The 19,876-nt window shown below is 44.0% G+C and overlaps 2 protein-coding genes across 10 annotated transcripts in view; one reads left to right on the top strand and one right to left on the bottom strand.

Annotated features, from left to right (window-relative positions):
• TAF5L (TATA-box binding protein associated factor 5 like) overlaps positions 1 to 5,825 on the bottom strand; it is a 33,205-nt gene extending 27,380 nt beyond the window's left edge. For 2 of the 4 annotated variants that reach the window (XM_032242369.1, XM_032242372.1), the window contains exon 1: positions 5,593 to 5,825. The gene's annotated coding sequence lies outside the window, so the exon portion shown is untranslated. Of the gene's footprint in view, positions 1 to 5,292; positions 5,376 to 5,592 lie in introns of those variants that run through there. The other 2 variants (XM_032242370.1, XM_032242371.1) reach the window with 2 other exon arrangements.
• Positions 5,826 to 5,900: 75 nt separating this feature from the next.
• The window catches only part of URB2 (URB2 ribosome biogenesis homolog), a 34,452-nt gene continuing 20,476 nt past the window's right edge, over positions 5,901 to 19,876 (top strand). For 3 of the 6 annotated variants that reach the window (XM_032242366.1, XM_032242367.1, XM_032242364.1), the window contains exons 1-4: positions 5,902 to 6,042; positions 7,411 to 7,549; positions 12,034 to 12,210; positions 14,660 to 17,987. In XM_032242366.1, coding sequence (XP_032098257.1) covers positions 7,424 to 7,549; positions 12,034 to 12,210; positions 14,660 to 17,987 — 3,631 coding nt within the window. In that variant the 5' untranslated portion in view covers positions 5,902 to 6,042; positions 7,411 to 7,423. Of the gene's footprint in view, positions 6,091 to 7,410; positions 7,550 to 12,033; positions 12,211 to 14,659; positions 17,988 to 19,876 lie in introns of all 6 variants that reach the window. The other 3 variants (XR_004257970.1, XM_032242368.1, XM_032242365.1) reach the window with 2 other exon arrangements.

Raw genomic sequence — 19,876 nt, 5'->3', positions numbered from 1 at the left:
CACTCTTCCTCAGTTCCCCTAAACAGATGGAGAGTTCCCTGAGGACAGGGCTTTTCTTTTCTTATCTTTGAAACTCATCTTAAAAACAAAGTGAGTGTTATCTAGCTTCTCCTTGGAATTCTTGAGAGTTTATTTTAAGCTCAAGATCTTTTTGAATTTCTACTTTAATACTATATTACAGCATAGAAAAATTGCTTCTATACAAAATCTTATCAATATGGAAGAGTGTGGCACAATCTACAGAATGGCTATCTACACTACTTACTATGCTTGACCACACTATGCTTGACCACATAAAGAAAACTTTCACAAATGCTCTATTTGCAAACACCACTGCAGAAAGAAATAGGATGTCCTGTTCTGAAAATAAGGGGTAACACGTTTTCCTGTGCTTATAACTGTTCCTGAAACTGAATTCAAATGCAGTACATGAGGATTTGGAGATGGTCTAATGACAGTAAAACATTTGTGTGTGCATGTGTGTGTGTCTCAGAGTGGATGGAATCAGCTGCATTTTTTCATTTCAGAGCAGTACTGCTGTCGAAGAGGACTTTTCGCCAATGCTGGAAGTGTTCTAAGTCTGCACTGTTCAGAACAGTAGTCACTACCACACAGGGCTACCGGGCAGTGAAAATATGGCTAGTGCAATTAAGGAACTGAATTGCTTGGATAACACTTCTGCTTACTAATTACAAAATCTGCAAGTTAGTATTTTGTTTTAAAAACACAGCTACCTTTTATTACTGCCAAACATTGTAAAGTTATTAACATACCCATACTCTTTGATACATCTTATTGGGAGGATATCTTCTTTGACCACTAAACAAAGAATTATAAATGGAAGTTTTTTATGCTGTTTTCTAAACACTGACAATATACGACACTCTTTAAATATTTTTTTAATTAAAAAATAATAAGGGGAAAAGACAATTTGCTTCAGCAGAGAAACAGGGAAGCAGTTAATTTCTTTCTATAAAATGTCTAACTCTAACCCTTGCAATAAGAAAATTAAAAAGAAAACTTAGTCAACTTTAAAAAGAGAGAAAACTTGGAGGGTTATAGATGAAAATCAAATGTCTAACTATAATCTTTATTAATTTACACATATCTAAAATATATAAGGCAATATATTAATTTACAAAACAAGTTTACTCCAACTATCCAGGAATATCTTAAACACCAGCGTCTGTGATGAATTAAGCCACTATGTTGCAAAGAACTTCCCTGGGTTGTATCCATTAAAAAAAAGAAAAGAAAAAAAAAGAATTAAGCCACTATGAATCACCAAATTCCATTTTCCAGAGCACGTACCATCTACTAGATCTGTTACGATAAAGCACTTCTGAAATCCATACACAATGCTTTTGCTGGAAATCTCAACCCAAGCCATCAATGTCTGTTTAGGTGAGCAGAACTTCTTTTCATTCATTCATATATATATATATATATATATATATACATACATACACATATGCACACAGTGACACACTTTCTTTTTTTTTGAGATCTGGAAAAATTAGTTTTTGCATTTAACACTTGCACTTCATGATACCCCACACCCCTATCAGGAATAATGACTGAATCACTCCTATTTTTTTGTTTCACTTATTTGGTAAGATTGAATAAATATCCCAAAGTATCACCAGCTGAGCTTATTCCCATTGTTCCAGCCTATTATGTCTTTCCCAAAGAGCACCTTGTTGTTCAAAATAGTGTCTGAGAAAGAGTGCCCGGTAACAGGGGAGCCCAAACATGATGCTTTTGGGGGGAGCCCTGCTTGTGATCAGGCATATACAATACATACTTGAAGATAATTTTTAAGAGGGAAGACTGCCTGGTTTCTTCATGTCTTCTATAAGTGCTGTCTAAGCTTTGAGATTTGGATTAAAATACCCAAGTCTACTGCCATTTTCCTTTTGAAATCACAGGCAGACAGGAAACTGCCAAGACTTGCTTTTTAATTTTAATAGAAAATAAAATTAAAGTGGAAGACTTTCATTTTGAGACAAGGTCTCGCTCTGTCACCCAGGTTGGAGTGCAGTGTCATAATCACAACTCACTGCAGCCTTGACCTCCTGAGCTCAAAGATCTTGCATCAGCCTCCCCAGGAGCTGGGGCCACAGGCATGCACATCATTGCACCTGGTTAATTATTATTATTATTATTATTTTTTTTTGGTAGAGACAGGGTCTCACTATGTTGCCCAGGCTGGGCTCAAACTCCTGTGCTCAAGTGATCCTCCTACAGTGCTGGGATTATAGGCATAAGCCACCACACCTGACCCTACTTTCAACATAATACTACACTACTAAAGGTATAATCTTGCCAAAAAGCTACTCCAATGTTATCTATGTTATCTCTGCTAAACTTAAAAACTTTCTACTGGTGCTAGGCGTGGTGACTGATGCCTGTAATCTCATCACCAAGGCCAAGGCGGGTGAATCACCTGAGGTCAGGTGATCGGCCTGGCCAACATGGTGAAACCCCGTCTCTACTAAAAACTTACAAAAATTAGCCAGGTGTGGTGGTGCATGTAGTCTCAGCTACTCGGGAGGCTGAGGCAGGAGAATCACGTGCACCTGGGAGGCGGAGGTTGCAGTGAGTTGAGATCGTGCCATCGCACTCTGGTTTGGGAGACAAGAGTGAAACTCTGTCTCAAAACAAAACACTTTCTACTGCCTCCACTAGTGTGAAGAATAGAAAAATTCAGTGTCTACTGTGTCATTTCCAGGTTACTCTGATCTGCCTTTGTTTACCTCACTGGACCAATCCTTGGTTCTTCTTACTCTACCAGTGAGTCCCACTCCACCTTCTCCCCTCAGGGCACTCCAGTAGTTGGAGGCACTGCCACACTGGCACTACAACCTGGTTTGGCTATATTCCAACCATACTTGGCAGCTCAGCTTAGTCATCTCTTTCTCCCAAAAGCTTCGTTGATCACAGTCCCTTCCACACACAGACCCAGGAACAAATCTCTATAGTAGAACTCTTGTCTGTTTCATATACTACCACTACAAATACCTAAGGTTTACTGAGCATACGAGGCACTAAGACACTTCAAGCACTTAAAATTAAGTGCTTTACATAGATTGTCTTCTTTAAGCTCACAAGAAACCTATTAGGTAGGAAACATTCTTCAGATGGGAAAGGCGAGGCCCAAAGAAGTTACAATGCCAGGACGGGAACTCAGGCCATGTGGCTGAAGGGTCTGCATTCTTCCCTTATATAGCATCTTGCTGCTCAAAGGATTCTACACATGACCAGGGGCTTCCTGAGGGAGCACAACAGTGAGTGCTTACCAGATGCTTGCTGAGCATGATCAGAACACCTGAGAAGTCGTCAGCCACATAGAACACAGAATGCAAACTTGACTTCTAGTACTGTCCATTGAGTAATGCTGGTTTAACAGATGATCCCTAGAGCCCCCTTCCAGCAAAACAAACTAGCAAAAACAAAGCCCCCTTTTTTTCCCCAGAGATGTCCTTTATAGGTGCTAACATATTGCTTGCAAAACCAAAAACCAATTACTGAGTAATTAAGTGAGGCCTTTACCTAGTTTCAGTGACAGAAGCACACATAAACCTCACATTTACAGGCAGGAGCAAGAAAACCATTCCAAGATACACTAATCTAATTTGTTGTTGATGACAAAGAAAAATAATTGAAACAAGCCCTCTTTTTAATTTTCTAGCTTAACACTGATTTTCAAGGCCAGAAGGATTTATAATTCATTAAAAAAATTAGCACATATTCCAATTAACACACAAAAAAACTTCAGACTACAGGGAACCTAGAAGATATTTTGCCAAAAGGAAATCATAATAGCTAACATTTAGCTATTTTTTTTTTTTTTTTGAGACAGAGTCTCCTTCTGTTGCCAGGCTGGAGTGCAGTGACCGGATCTCGCCTCACTGCAACCTCTGCCTCCTGGGTTCAAGCAATTCTCCTGCCTCAGCCTCCCAAGTAGCTGGGACTACAGGCGCACGCCACCATGCCCAGCTAATTTTTGTATTTTAGTAGAGACGGTGTTTCACCGTGTTGGCCAGGGTGGTCTCGATATCTTGACCTTGTGATCCGCCCGCCTCGGTCTCCCTAAGTGCTGGGATTACAGGTGTGAGCTACCTCGCCCGGCGCCATTTTCATATACATCATTCTTTTTCTGGGTATCTTTAAAAAGGTCCTTTTTTGGGAGTCTGAGGCAGGAGGATTGCTTGAGCTCAGGTGTTCGAGACCAGCCTGGGCAACACAGAGACACCTTGTCTCTTAAAATAAAACTCCACCTTTAAGTTATTCCTCGTCATCCTATTTTATAGATGAGAAAACTACAGCTCAGAGAGGTTACGCAGATGGCTACATGGTTTCCATCCTAGGTCTACTGTCACCAAGCCCTATCCACTACATTAAGTTGTTCCAAAGTTTAACATGTGGCCAGATGTATTCAACCTATTTAACTCATTAATAAGCACATTTAACCTATTTAATCTATTAAGCACAAAACTCCCTTTCCTACTCCCACTTCCAAGTAGAGCTGTGACCAAGAACTGGAGAACAGCCTCCGTGTCCTCTCCTACACCCCCAACTCAGGTGTTGGCACACTTGAATCGCCTAATAGAAAACATGCTCCGCCCTTACTGTTCCTCTCAGCACAGCTCCCAACTGTCTCTTCGCAGGAGTCACCATTCCGAGATTCCAATCTGCAAGGTCAGTTCAGGTACAGTAATTTAAGACAAACACCGCATGGGACTAGCATTTACCTTCTGGTCCCAGAACCGCACAGACTGCGAGATCCGCAGTACAACGGCTTTCACAACTGATGGGAGAACTGCATGTAGCGTTCCTGCACTCCACTTCCGCTAAGTCTAAAATGACACCACTGTTTCTCATCTTCCACTCACTTCGAACCAACGCCTTATCGAATACATTTTCAAAAGCCTGGCAGCTTCGCGAGCTGGAGGTGGTGAACCCGTCCCACGCCATGGGCGCACCAACCTTACCTTGCTGTCATGAGGCAAAGAGCCCTGAGACACCCTTGCAGGTCGGCACGCTCCCGCAGCAGCTAGTCTAACTCTGGCTCCCCCGTGTCACACGCGGAGACCGACTCCACACCCACCCACGCACGATCACCATGTGCAAAGTTGAATCCCGACTTCGCCCCAAAGACATTTCGTTTCCCCTACATGCAAAGGAGCCATGAAGACGTGCTCCCAGCCAGGCTGTCGGGCACTGAGATCCCTGCCCCGCGGGCGCCCGCCACCTCCTCCCCGAGCCCAGCATCCGACCCGCAGGACCCACCCCTGCGCAGGAACGCGACGCCCGTCCAGGTGTAGCCGCCGACTGCAGGCCACGCCGCCGGCCGCAGCCCGGGACTCGGGAGGCCGAGGGCGGAGGCGCGGCCGCCGCGCCCGCGCAGAGCCGCCCGTCGCCCCCCCGCCCCGCCCCCACTCGCCCCACCCCCACCGCCCGCCGGCGGGAGCCGAGGCGCGCCCGGCCGAGGCCCCGCCGCCCTGGTCCCTGCCCGCCAGCCCGCGCGCGCGCGCGCGCGCGCGCCTCGCGACCCTCCCGACCCTCCCCGCCCTAGCTCCCTGCACTCACTGAACATCCCAGGCGGCTCCGGCTCCCCCCGCCGCCGCCGCCTCCGGGATCGGGTTGCTTCCGCCTCCGTCGTCTCTGCCGCAGGGTCTCGCTCCGACGGCCGGCTCAGCTGGGCCCCTGCGCCCCGCGCCCCGCCGCCCCCGCCGCCGCTTTGGGCGGCCGCTCCATGACTGACTGACACGGAGCGGGCCGCGGGCTGGGCCGCTTGGGCCTCCAACGCGCAACCTTCTCCGCCAATGGGCGAGGCGCCTCGGCGCTCGGCTGGCGACGCCTGGCGTGCGTGCCGCCCCTCCCCGCTGCGCCGCCGGCGTCGGGCGGAAGAAGCGCGGGGGCCGGGCCCACGTGGTGGGGCTGCGGGACCAGGACAGTCGCCGCAGCTGTCGCCGCTGTCCTCCGTCGTCTACCCAGGGCTGTCTCGAGCTGAGCCCCCTACCGGGCCTGGGTCCCGAGGTGAGTCCCTACCCTCGGTGAGCTCTCTACCTGGAGCCAGGTCCCGAGGTGAGTCCCCCACCCGAGGCTGGTCCTGAGGAGAGCCCCTACCTGAGGCTGGGCCCCGACGGGGGCCCCCCACCCGGCCCAGTTCCAGTGTCGCCAGCAGACTCTGGGCGAGAGCCGACTGGGCGCACTCCATCTGTGAAGGCGAACTCCCTCCTGGCTCCTAATGCTCTCCTCTGGTTCTTGTTGCTTTGTCTCTTTCTGCTGGGCAGGGAGTGCTGGCAGGGTTTTGCTGTCCGCCCTGGACTTTGCATTGCCGGGTAAAGGCGGCTGGAGGCCAGGAAAGCGGGACTCTGGCGGAGCGGGTGAGAGCTTCTCGGTCGTCTTTGCAGCCAGTTCAACAAACACTTGTTATGCACTTTGTAGCTGTCTCAGTGGCGGTCTGTGGTATTGAACTTAGAAGTCAGGCATCGTTGAATTCGTTTTGGACGTTTTGACAAAATGGGAACACTGACAGCACTTGATGGTTCTTCTCTGCAGTAGAGTAAAGAATAATTTAATTTCTAAAATGAAAACGGCTTAACCGTCCTTTTTACTATAACTTTTAGGAAACTCAAAGCCAAGTATACCCAGTTTTATAGTAACTGTAGGTGTTTGATATGTTTGCTCCCCCCGAGACTTCATGACGTTTTTGTTTTCTATTTTTAGTTTTTTCCTTGTGCAAGTAAGGAAAAAGATTCTCTTGTAGATTCTTTTTTGAAGTGTGTATGTGCATTGTAAATTTATACATGAATGAATAAAAGTCTTAGTGGGAGGTTATTGTTGCAGCTGAAATAACAGTATTCCCTTGGGGATTTCTTTTTCACTTGGACACATATTACTTTCTCCAGGTATTGCTTATGTATCTTTTCCTCTTTCAATTGGAAACAATGTATGAATGACTCTTTCCACAAGTAATGTAAACACTGATTTTTGCCTTCTTGGATTCCTGCACACTCGCCTTTGTGGATGTGATGTTTGACCACAGCTGGAATATATATAGTCCATCTTCTGTGTGTACCATCCATCTTCTGCCTGCTTTTGTCTGAATCTCATCTACATATCTTAAAAATGTACATACCTTAATTTTAAAATACTTTATTGCCAAAAAATGTTATTGGTTATCTGAGCCTTCAGGGAGTCACGCTTTTGTCTGAAAATTCACGGAGTCTAGCATCTTGTATGTAGATTTACCGCAACCGAACTGTTGATTCATTAAAAACTTTTAAAAGAATACATATTAGGTGAACAATAAGATACAATATTGCAATACTGTTGACTTTCTGGTGCCTGCTCAGTCTGACCATGTTATAACATATTTTTTTCATTGTTTCAAAATTGTAGATAACTTGTAGCAATGGCTGCTGTTTATTCTGGCATTTCCCTTAAGCTTAAAAGCAAGACAACTTCCTGGGAAGATAAACTAAAACTAGCTCACTTTGCTTGGATTTCTCATCAGTGCTTTCTTCCAAATAAAGAACAAGTAAGTTTAATGTGAAACTCATATTTTTATAGTCTATCAAGATAATTGCATATTGGCAATTGGTTAAAATAAAAAAAATAGAGAGAAAAGGTTGGGGAGGGAACTTTGTTGAAAGTTAAATGAAATGTCAATGAAAAAAGTAATGAGTCAGATATTTCATTAATACCTTTTTTTTCCTGTTAAAAAACCTCAGTTTAGTTTGGGAGCAGTGGCTCATGTCTGCAATCTCTGTTTTGGGAGGCCAAAGCAGGAGGATCACTTGAGGCCAGGAGTTCTACACCAGACTGGACAACATGAGATCCCTTTCTGTTGGGATTTCATTATGTTTTGGGATTTGTGTCCTGGCTTCCCCCACATTACCTGAAGCTTAAACTCTAACTTTAAAAAATAGATATATGTATACACATATGTTAGACATGGTGGCATGTGCCTGTGGTCCCCAATACTTAGGAGGCTGAGGTGGGAGGATCCCTTGAGCCCAGGAGTTTGAGGCTGCAGTGTGCTATGATTGTGCCACTTCCTTCCTGGTGACAGAGCAAGACCTTGTCTCTTTAAAATAAATAAATAAACCCACTGAATTTAGCATTTCTTTTGTTTGGAGACATTATATTGTAAATTAAGTGTATGCATTAATGAACACATTGGGAATTAAGTTATGAAGTTAGTTTCTGAAAGTAGCTGCATTTGCTTATGAATCCAAAGTGATCTTTCATAAGCAGTTGGTTGGTGGTGCTTTGTTAAAAATCTTCAGAATTGGATAAATTGAAGGTTGGGAAGTAGAGAAATGTTAGTATAAAGCCGTTTTAGAAATAGGCTAGATACCAAGAAAGGCATTGCATTTTGTTAGAATTTCTCAAGCTTTTTTGGCTAAAAAATAGTCAGCATGATAAACACCAGGATGACAAGCTCATGAAATTGGATTAATACACATCCAGTTGCTGTTGTCAAAGAAGACCGCACAAAATGTGTCCAGGATGGATGACATATGTAAAGTGATGATGAGGTGTGGTGCATAGAGCAGTGGTCATATCCAGTGCTTTCTACTTCTGGATGAACATGGGAGTCATCTTGGCAGTGGGGCAGTCACTTGGCAAGTGCTGCCCAGGGTGAAACAAAGGGGTGGCTCTTGCAGCCAATTGGACCAAGGTTTCTGCTGCTACACTGAGAGATTGTATTCCTTCTGGCATCTGTCACTGTTCATACTGTTATTGACAGTTCTGGTATCATGAGCTGAGGCCTCACCACCTTTCTTCAATGTTTTGTGTATGAGGAAACATGACACAGTAATGGAACCAGTATAGGTACGGTCCTCCTTTTCATAAAGCACTTGTGTGATTTCCTATCGGCTGTCTATCTCTCAGATAAAGTATAATATTAATGGTGTTAAAGGTTAAGCTGCAGGTAATGTGGGGGAAGCCAGGATGCAAATCCCAGACTTTCAACTCTTTCTTGCTTTTTTGCTTTGTGTGTCTGATTCATTCTGTGGTTATTCTGAGCAGTTGTATTTCTAACTTTTTCTTTTTTTTTCTCCTTATACGATCTGTTCTAACTTTTAAAACTTAGTACATGCATATCTCAGAGATACTACAGGCTTGGTTCCATACCAGTGAAATAAAATTAATATCACAATATTGCAAGTTACACAAGTGTTTTGGTTTCCTAGTGCATATAAAATTTATGTTTCTACTATGATTTATTAAGAGTGCAGTAGCATTATGCTTAAAAAATGCACGTACCTTAATTTAAAAATACTTTACAGTATTGCCAAAAAATGTTATTGGTTATCTGAGCCTTCAAGGAATCATCATTCATCCTGGAGGGTCTTGCCTCAGTGTTGATGATCTGGGTGGTGATTGCTGAAGGTTAGAGTGACTGTGCTTCTTAAAATAAGACAACAGTGAAGTTGGCTGCATTGATGGGCTTTCCTTTCATGAAAGACACAGCATTTTACCCATGGGAGAACTTCTTTCTAAATTGGACTTCTCAAAACCTGCCACTACTTATCAACTAAGTTTAAGTTCTGTTCTCAATCCTTTGTTGTCATTTTAGCAATGTTCACAGCATCTTCCCCAGGAGTAGATTCCATCTCAAGAAGCCACTTTCTTTGCTCATCTCTAAGAAACAGTTTATTTGTTCAGGTTTTTTTAGTCCCTCCTTCAGGCTCCACTTCTATTTCCCTGGCTATTTCCAGTGGACATACAGTTACTTCCTCCACTTAAATCCTGAGCCCTTCAGAGTCATCCATGAGGATTGGAATCAGCTTCTTCCACACTCTGGTTAATGTTGATATTTTGACCTCTTTTCATGATTCATGAATATTTTTTGTGGCATCTAGAGTGGTGATTCTTTCCAGAAGATCTTCAGTTTGGCTTTCACCACATTCATCAGATAAATCACTATGGCACCTGTAGCATTAGGAAATGTGTTTCTTAAATAATCAGACTTGAAAGTCAAGAGTACTCCTTGATTTATGGGTTGCAGAATAAATGTTGTGTTAGCAGCCATGAAAACAACATTCATCTCCTCCTATATCAGAGCTCTTGGTCACCCTAGAGCAGTAATCTTCTGATAGAAATCTTTTTGTTCTGATCTGTCTCAATATGGGCTTAAAAATCTTCAGTAAACTATGCTGTAAATGGATGTGGTGTCATTCAGGCTTTGTTTTTCCATTGACAGAGGACAAGCAGAGTACATTTAGCATACTTCTTAAGGGCCCTAGGGTTTTGGGGGTTGTAAATGAGCATTGGTTCAACTTAAAGTTACCAGCTGCATTAGACCTTAATAAGAGGGTCAGCCTGCCCTTTGAAGCTTTGAAGTCAGTCATTGACATCTGTTCTCTAGCTATGAAAGTCCTAGATGGAGGCTGTGCTCAGTGGCTCATGCCTGTAATCCCAGCACTTTGGGAGGCTGAGGTGGGTGGATCACCTGAGGCTGGGAGTTCAAGACCAGCCTGGCCAACATGGCGAAACCCTGTCTCTACTTTAAAAAAAAAAAAAAAAAAAAAAAAAACAACTAGCCAGGTGTGGTGCCAGGCACCTGAAATCCTAGCTACTAGGGAAGCTGAGGCAGGAGAATTGCTTAAACCTGGGAGGCGGAGGTTACAGTGAGCCGAGATCGCACCATTGCACTCCAGCGTGGGAGACAGTGTGACTCTGTCTCAAAAAAAAAAAAACAAAAAAACAAAAAAACACCAAACAAATTAAAAAACTCAAAAAACAAAAATAAAGTTCTAGATGGCCTCTTCCAATAGAAGGCTGTTTCTTTCACATTGAAAATCTGTTGTTTATTGTAGCCAAATTCATCAATGATCTTAGCTAGATCTTCTGGATAACTTCACCTGGCACTTTTATGAAGATGGCTTCTTCCCCTAAACCTCGTGAACCAACCTCTGCTAGCTTCTAGCTTTTCTTTCACAGCTTCTTTACCTCCCTCAGTTCATAGAATTGAAGAGAGTTAGGGCCTTGCTTTGGATTAAGCTTTGGCTTAAGGGAATGTTGTGGTTGGTTTGAACTTCTATCCAGACCACTAAAACTTTCTCCACATCAGCAATAAGGCTGTTTCACTTTCTATCATTTGTGTGTTCACTGGAGTAACACTTTCAGTTTCCTTCAATATCTTTTTGTTTGCATTCACATTTTGGCTAGTTGGCTCAAGAGGCTTGGGTTTTGGTCTGTCTCACCTTTCAGCAAACTACTTCACTAATTTTAATTATTTTTAGCTTTGGATTTAAAGTGAGAGACAAGCAGCTCTTCCTACCACTTGAACACCTAGAAGCCATTGTAGGGTTAATTGGCCTAATTTCAATATTATTGTATCTTAGGGAATAGGAAGGCCAGAGAAGAGGGGGTGGGGGGGAAATAGCCCTTTCAGGGTAATAGCATTTTGATGGAGCACTCAGGAGGCATAGAAGATTTATTGATTAGGCTTGCTGACTTAGAAGGACACAGTTCATGGCTCCCTAAAACAATTAGAATAGTAACATCAGTGATCACTGATCACAGAGCACCATAACAAATATAATAAGAATGAAAAAGTCTGAAATAGTGGGAGAATTTCCAAAGTGTGCCAGACTCGAAGTGAGCACATGCTGTTGGAATGAAGGATCCGGTAGACTTGTTTGGCACAGGGTTGCCATAAACCTCCAATTAGTAAAATGCAGAATCTGTATCTACAAGGCACAATAAAATGAGATATGCCTGTGTAACCTCAGCAAAGGGGGTAAGACATGTTCAAGTTTCACCTGAAACTTTTTGTTTGCCCTCGCTGAAGACAAATTTGTTGTCTTCCCCTCCTTATCCTTTAACAATAAACATTTTAAAATACCAAAACACTTATGTCATATTATCAAAGGTAAATTTTAAAAGAAAGGTTTTTTTCCCCATGGCTATTGGATTTGGTAATATCCGTAATGTCCCTATGATGGCCAACATCTTTCTCTCTTACCAAATAAATTTATTTTCGGTGTATGTTTCCTTCAAATTCAGGTATTACTTGATTGGGCAAGACAATCATTGGTTGCATTTTATAAGAAGAAACTTGAACTGAAGGAAGATATTGTTGAAAGGCTTTGGATCTATATAGATAACATTTTACATAGCAGAAAATTGCAGAATCTCCTCAAGAATGGAAAGACCATTAATCTTCAGATTTCCCTAGTCAAGGTAATTAACTCTTCTGTTGTTCTGTATGCATTGGATCCATCTCCATTGATTTCTTCTTAATGCTGGAAGCTTGTTTTAGTGTCAATTGTATGAAGATACAGGAAATATCAAGGTAGGAGAGAAAGATGTAATATTATTAGAATTACAATAATTGTTTATTGAATGCATATCATATACTCTATACTATGCTAAACTCTTGTTAATATTCAAAATAAAGCTTAGAACTATTTCATAAACAGGTTATTGATTACCTTTTTAATTGGAAAAGGTAGCTAGCAAATTATGCTACTCTGATTTGTTTTTCTTCTTCACCTTTCTTTTGGTCTGGAGGGAGATCAAAGGCCAAAAGCCAGACAGGAATTTCCTCAAAGGGTTTTTTTAATTTTAATTTTTATTTTTTTACTATGGCCTTCAAGCCACAAGTGCCACTAGTGGCCTGGCTGGCAACCCGGGGACCTCCTCAGTTTTTGACTGAAAGTGATTTTGAAGTCTCAGATCAGAAGTATGAACTTCATTGTCAAAATGGAGTGTGTTTAAATACCATGAGAATAGCTAGACAGAATTAAAAACTGCTACTGATGAGCACTTAGTGTGTGCCAGGCCTACAGAAGTTTAACTTTTCTAAAGTCCTATGGCTAGTCAGTGGCAGAGCTGGGATTTGAACCTCACTCTGTGTGAGTGTAAAGCCTGGGTTGTGAAGCCATCACACAATGAGTGTGCAGGCAGAGAGAAAATCATTAGAGGCTGGGAACAGAGAAACGAAGACTGAGCTGCCTGATGGCACATAGACTTTAATGGTTCTTGAGATTATGTTCCAAACTGGATCAGTTTTAAAAATAATAAACCAATGGTCACCAAAGTGGCTTATTTCAAATGGTGTTTTGGAATATGGGAAGAAAATGTCTCCTTGTTTAAAAAGCCATACTTAATTTTTATTTTTATATATGCTTTATAGTTATATAAAAAGTACTGTAGCATATGTGTATAATTTATGAATAAATTATACTTATTGAGTATAAGTGCAGGAAAAATTGATGAGTTGTATAATAAAAAATTTGGAGATCACTGTAATAGTGCATTGACATTTAAGGATCTGTCATCTTTGTTACAGCTTTTCCAGAGTAACTTTAAGAGTCCATGGCCAGCAATTACTTGAATGGAAATAATAATACCTATCTCATTAGGGCACTGATAACTTAGCACCTGAGATAGGTTTGATTCTCAGATTCCATAAGGCTGAGAGCAAGTCACTTAACCTCTGAGTGAATTATAGAATCTGCCTGGTTCTCAAAATTTCTGGTGTTTGTGAATTTTGGAAGTTTGAGAGCAGCAGACAATAGATTTGCTGTATAATAAGCAGTAGTAACATAACATTTGCTTCTCTTTTTTAAACATTTTTTGAGATAGAGTCTCCCTCTGTCACCCAGGCGGAGTGCAGTGGTGTGATCTTGGCCCACCTCTGCCTCCTGGGTTCAAGTGATTCTTGTGCCTCAGCCTCCCGAGTAGCTGGGACTACAGTTTTGCCCCACCATGCTCAGCCGATTTTTTATATTTTTAGTAGAGATGGTGTTTCACCATGCTAACCAGGCTGGTCTTGAACTCCTGGCCTCAAGTGATCTGCCCCCACCTCAGCTTCCCAAAGTGTTGGGATTGCAGGCATGAGCTACTGCACCCAGCTGCTTTCCTTTTTAAAAGAGTGCCTTTTGCTTTGGCTTTTTAAGTAGAAAAAGTACAATTGACTATAAACATGTATTTTTTTCTTTTTTGAGATAGAGCCTTGTTCTGTCACCCAAGCTGGAGTGTAGTGGCTTGATCTCAGCTCACTGCAGCCTCTGCCTCCCAGGTTCAAGCAGTTCTCCTGCCTTGGCCTCCCAAGTAGCTGGGATTACAAGTGCCTGCCACCACACCTGGCTACTTTTTTTATTTTTAGTGGAGTTTGGGTTTCACCATGTTTGCCAGGCTGGTCTTGATTGCCTGACCTCAAGTGATCCACCCACCTCAGCCTCTCAAGGTGCTGGGATTACAGGGGTGGGCCACCACGCCTGGCCTATAAACATGTATTTTGGACCACAAGGTCATAACTCAAGTGCTACTGTCTCTCTGCCTGGTAACATTTAAGCTCAATTGCAGATTTAGGATCTAAGAGAAAGTGATATTTGGCACTTAAGCCTTTTAAAACCCAGCTTTTAGAAAAAGGGACAGCGAATTTACAAAGGCATGGATCCTTTTTTCGATTTGCATTGGTAGAAGATGGATAGGTAGAGGAATTAAAACAGGTGCTTTGCCTTGTTTTTGATGCACTAAGCTTATGTCAAGTTCATTGACACACAGTATTTCCTACCAAGGTGAGGGTAATAGGTGAGTTTGTTGATTTTTTTTTTTAATACTTTTCTTGCATATGTATGGGTCTAAGATAAGTAATGAATTTTCTTTCTTTCTTAATGTTCAGATCATAAATGAGAGAATAGCTGAGTTCTCTCTTTCGGGATCCCAAAGAAACATCTGTGCTGTCCTTCGATGCTGCCAGGGCATCCTGTCAACACCTGCCCTTGCTGTCATCTACACGGCCAAACAGGAGCTGATGGTGGCCTTACTGAGCCATCTTTGCTGGTTGGCCTGCAGGCAACCAGAAGGAGCCGTGGTAGCCCAGTTGTTTGAGGTCATTCACCTGGCCCTGGGCCATTACCTTTTGATCCAGCAGCAGCAGGTCAACCCAAGACGTGCCTTTGGGGATGTGACTGCTCACCTGCTCCAGCCAGGCCTGGTCCTGAGGCACTTACTCTCCGGGGGCACATGGTCACAGGCTGGTCAGGGCCAGCTGAGGCAGGTGCTGAGCCGGGACATCAGGAGTCAGATTGAGGCCATGCTCCGAGGAGGAGTTTTTCAGCCTGAGCTGCTGTCATCCTATAAGGAGGAGCTCTTGGACCAGCAGCAAGGGGATACGAAGACAGGAGCCATGAAGAACCTTTTGGCTCCCATGGACACTGTGCTTACCAGGCTGGTCGATGCTGGCTACTGTGCAGCATCCCTTCATACCTCTGTTGTGGCCAACTCAGTGGCCTTGTTGTATAAGCTCTTTCTAGATTCTTACTTCAAGGAGGGAAACCAGCTTCTCTGCTTCCAGGTTCTCCCCAAGTTGTTTGGCTGCTTGAAGATTTCACACCTGCAGGAGGAGCAGAGAAAATCCCTGTCCACATCAGATTGGACCACAGAACTTTTGGTTGTGGAACAGCTACTAAACTCAGTGGCCAACAACAATATCTACAACATCGCTGCTGACAGGATTCGGCACGAAGAGGTTCAGTTCCACTTTTACCGCCGTGTGGCTGAGCTGCTGATAAACCATGCACAAGCACCCATACCGGCCTGGTTCCGCTGCCTGAAGACTTTGATGTCACTGAATCATTTGATTTTGGAGCCAGACCTGGATGACCTGCTGGCTTCAGCTTGGATAGATGCAGAAGTAACAGAGTTTCGAACCAAGAAAGCCCAGGACGCGCTTATTCATACTCTCTTCCAGACTTATGCCAAACTCCGACAAGTGCCACGGTTGTTTGAAGAGGTTTTGGGGGTGATCTGTCGTCCAGCTGCTGAGGCACTGAGGCAGCCTATGCTGGCCTCAGGCCCGTCCACGGTGCTCTGTGCGTGCCTCCTGGAGCTGCCTCTGAGTCAGATCCTGGACACGTGGTCCCTTGTGTTGGAGAAGTTCCAGTCTTTAGTCTTGCCCTATTTGGAGAATGATGCTGACCTGGCCCTGAAGTCACTGTCACTGAGCTCGCTGCTGCATTGCATCATGTTCAACATGAGGAGCCTGGACAGCAGCACGCCCCTGCCCATCGTCAGACGGACACAGTGCATGATGGAGAGGATGCTGAGGGAGCTCGTGCAGCCCCTCCTGGCCCTTCTAGACCCCCCAGGCCCAGAGCTTGAGCTGTGGCTACAGAAGGTCAGTGACTCTGCACTCCTGCTCGCTTACACCTGGGCCCAGGTGGATGCTATGTTCAGTTTGAACTGTAGCCAATATCACTCTATGTCTGGGGCCCTTACAGGTGTTGCCCTGGAGATCTCGGACCACCCTTCATTGCTCCCAGGTGTAGAAACACAGCATTGGAAGAAGATAGAGAAGTTTACAGCTCAGTTCAACTCTCTTGGTAGATACTGCTTAGAACAGCTGTACTTGCAGAAAATGAAAAGAACTTTAATGCAAACTAGTTTCCGGTCTGAAGAAGCCCTCCGAAGTTTGAGGTGTGATGCTGCCTTTATTATTGGTTCTGGCAGAAAAAACTTGAATCAAAGAACGATGGCTTCCTGGGACAGCCAAGTAGGGACGGTGAGTGCACTCACGTACCCTGTAGCACACTGGCACTTGATTGTGTCAAATCTCACCATTTTAATATCCTATCTGTGTCCAGATGATGTGAGATACCTGGCCAGTGTCCTGCTGAGAACTTTACCAATGGGCAGAGCCCAGGGTGGCTCAATAGATGAAGAGCCGTACATCACACTGCAAAAAATATCTAGAGCCATCCTTAACAGCCCTCTCTTTCCAGAGATGCAGTCCCTTCATTCTGCCTTCTTAATGTGTTTAGCCACAAGATGTTCCAGCATTCTGTGTTCTGGTGCCCAGTGTGACTCAGGTCTTGTCAGTCAGCAGCTTCCCTGGCTTTTTGAAAAGGACCACATGGTTGTGGCTCATTGGGAAAACAGATTTGCAAAAGTTGGACCCGAAGGTATAGAACCTAGAGGAGAAATTGCCCAGAACATACTATCCCTGGTCAAGAGTGACTTCCCCATCCAGCTGGAGGGAGAACAGTTGGAAAGCATCCTGGGGTTTTTGGAAGTAATGTCTACTTTACAGCTGGACAGCCTCTTGCCGCCCTATCATGTGCATTATTTTCTTCTGTTACTGTCCATGGCTGTCGCCAAACTAGGATGCTCTTGCTCCTCCTCATTGGCTCTCAAGTTCTTGACGACTTGCTACCAGCTTCTTGGTTACCTGCAAAGGGGGAAAAGTGTTCGGTCTGTGTTCAAGATCATGTATATTAGTGATATTTTTGAGATTGTACTGACCTCATTGTTCAGAGCTAGTAGTAGATTCCCTATTGAGATGGATGATCCTGCTTGGCTGGAATTCCTCCAAGTGATAGGAACATTCTTAGAGGAGCTAATGCAGATGCTCATCCAAATGAAGCTGAGCTTGGTGCTCAATTTTAGAAAAATCACCGCGTTCCTCTCTAGTTCCAAACCACACATGGAGGCAGCTTCTGGCAAACAGTTGGAAAATCAGAACCCTCAGGGCAGGCAGCTCCTTCTGGTGTCTTTAACCAGGTTGTGCCATGTCCTGGGACCTTTCCTCAAAGAGCAGAAGCTGGGCCAGGAGGCCCCAGCAGCTCTGTCTGAGCTGCTGCAGCAGGCCATGCTGCAGACAGGAGCTGTGCTGCAGCTCTGCTCAGTGCCAGGGGCCCAGGGCTGCTGCCTTCCCTCGGTCCTCATCTCATCTGTCAGCATGCTCTTGGAAGCCGACCTGGGCCAGCACTGCAGGGATGGAGAGGCCAACATTTCCCAAGTAACCGACGGGACACTGCTCTCCCATGCTGCCCTCTACCAGGGTGTTTACTCTCAGATACTGTTGGAGTTGCCAGCTCTTGCAGGACATGATCAGTCTTTTCAGGCAGCCTTGCAGTTTTTGACTCTGTTCTTTTTGGCCCCAGAACTCCATCCCAAAAAGGACTCCGTGTTTACCTCCATGTTTCATTCTGTGAGAAGAGTTCTTGCAGGTAAGGTATTTTCTCCTGAGTTAATTCTGTGTTATAGAGGTCTAGTTTCCGCTGCTCCCCTTTTTGGAACTGGTAATAAGTGAACACGTGGTGTGTTCAAAAGGTACTACATGAGGACAGTGAGACAGTCTTCCTCCCAGGCCCAGCAACCACAACTTCATGCCTTTTATTTACTTTCTAGGCACACTTAAGCAATTACCCTTACCACTGTTACTTACTGTGCAAACAGCAGCCTCCTCTGTAGGTTACTCTGTGCCTCAGTTGCTCACTTATTTTGGAGGTGGTTCTGTGTAAGTTTACAATTTTGAAATCCACTCCTCTTCAGTTTTTTAGCCTTTAACTTGTCTTGGCTGCAGTGAGATACATAGATACTTGCATCCTTAGTAGGCTCTTATGTATCAGACTTTCAGTGCCATAAATTGACTTTAAAAAGATATAAAAATCTGCCAACTTTAAAAAAGTACAAAACAGGGCCAGGCATGGTGGCTCATGCCAGTAATCCCAGCACTTTGGAGGCTGAGGGGGCAGATTGCTTGAGCCCAGGCAACATGGCAAAACCCCATCTTACCAAAAATATAGAAATTGGCCACGGAGTTTGAGGTGGGAGGATCACCTGAGCCCAGGGAGGTTGCTGCTGCAGTGAACCTTGATCCTGTCATTTCACTCCAGCCTGGGTGACACAGTGAGACCCTGTCTCACAAAAATAAATAAAATTTATTATTTATTTTGAGCCACACTGATGTGCCACACTCTGTCCCCAGGCTGGAGTGCAGTGTCATGATCTTGGCTCACTGCAACCTCCGTCTCCCGGGTTCAAGCAATTCTCCTGCTTCAGCCTCCTGAGTAGCTGGGACTACAGACGTGCGCCACCACGCCCAGGTAATTTTTGTATTTTATTAGGGATGGAGTTTCACCACGTTGGCCAGGATGGTCTCGATCTCTTTACTTTGTGATCCACCCACCTCAGCCTCCCAAAGTGCTGGGATTATAGGCATGAGCCACAGTGCCCAGCCAATAAAGTAAACTTTCAATTAAAAAGTACAAATTACTTAATTTCTAAAGAGCCTTTTACAGTTTCTTGAGGGCAGGACTGTGCCTTCCTTAGTTCACCCCCCTGCCCCCCAACCCCTCTCTTCCCCCGCCCCCCCTCCCCCCCCCCACCCCTCTCCCCCACATTAGGATGCTGCCAGGTGCAAGTGCTAATTGGACCAAGGTTCACCTTCGATGTCATCATAGTATTTTAGTCTGAAGGCAGCCTTCCAGGCAGCAAACTAGGACCTCATATACAGCCTAGAAGCGAGAGAGCTCATGTCTTCCTGCATAGAGTCAACCTTTACAGTCCCCGTGGTCAAAGGTTAATGGGTTACTGTGCAGTCATTAAAATTATAATTGTGAAAACTCTTATGAAGACAAGGGCTAGAAATATCTAGAAAATATTGTTAAGCAAAAAAAAGTACAATATGAAATGTTAAATATGCCGCAATTACAACTATATAAAATATGCATGCATGCAGACAAGGGATAGAAATGCATGCAAAAATTAAAATAATCATTGTATTAACATGTTGTGGTTGTTGCTATTTTCTTTATACCACTTTAATGTTGCATTTTAATAATACATCAAAATACTTGTCTATGGTTTAATTAAACTTGCCATAGCAGGGGATAGATTATAATGTCTTTGGAGGCCCTTTTAGAGTTAGTTGAGGTTTTCCTGTAAATATAGTAAAAGTTGATTAAGATGTGTTACCTTTATTAGGGTATACAAATAAAATACACTTTTACTCCTCCCAAAAAACAAACAAGCAAGCAAGAAGAGATGTCTTCTGTTTCAGGATGGCACACACCACAATTGTGGGGGGCCTTTTTTTGTTTTGGTGGTAATGAAA

The sequence above is a fragment of the Sapajus apella genome, unplaced genomic scaffold (assembly GCF_009761245.1).
Source record: "Sapajus apella isolate SASKATOON/1434 unplaced genomic scaffold, GSC_monkey_1.0 scaffold49, whole genome shotgun sequence".
NCBI classification, from domain to species: domain Eukaryota; kingdom Metazoa; phylum Chordata; class Mammalia; order Primates; family Cebidae; genus Sapajus; species Sapajus apella.
The sequence above is the reverse complement of the archived record's forward strand: the minus strand, read 5'-3'. Positions and strand labels throughout refer to the sequence as shown.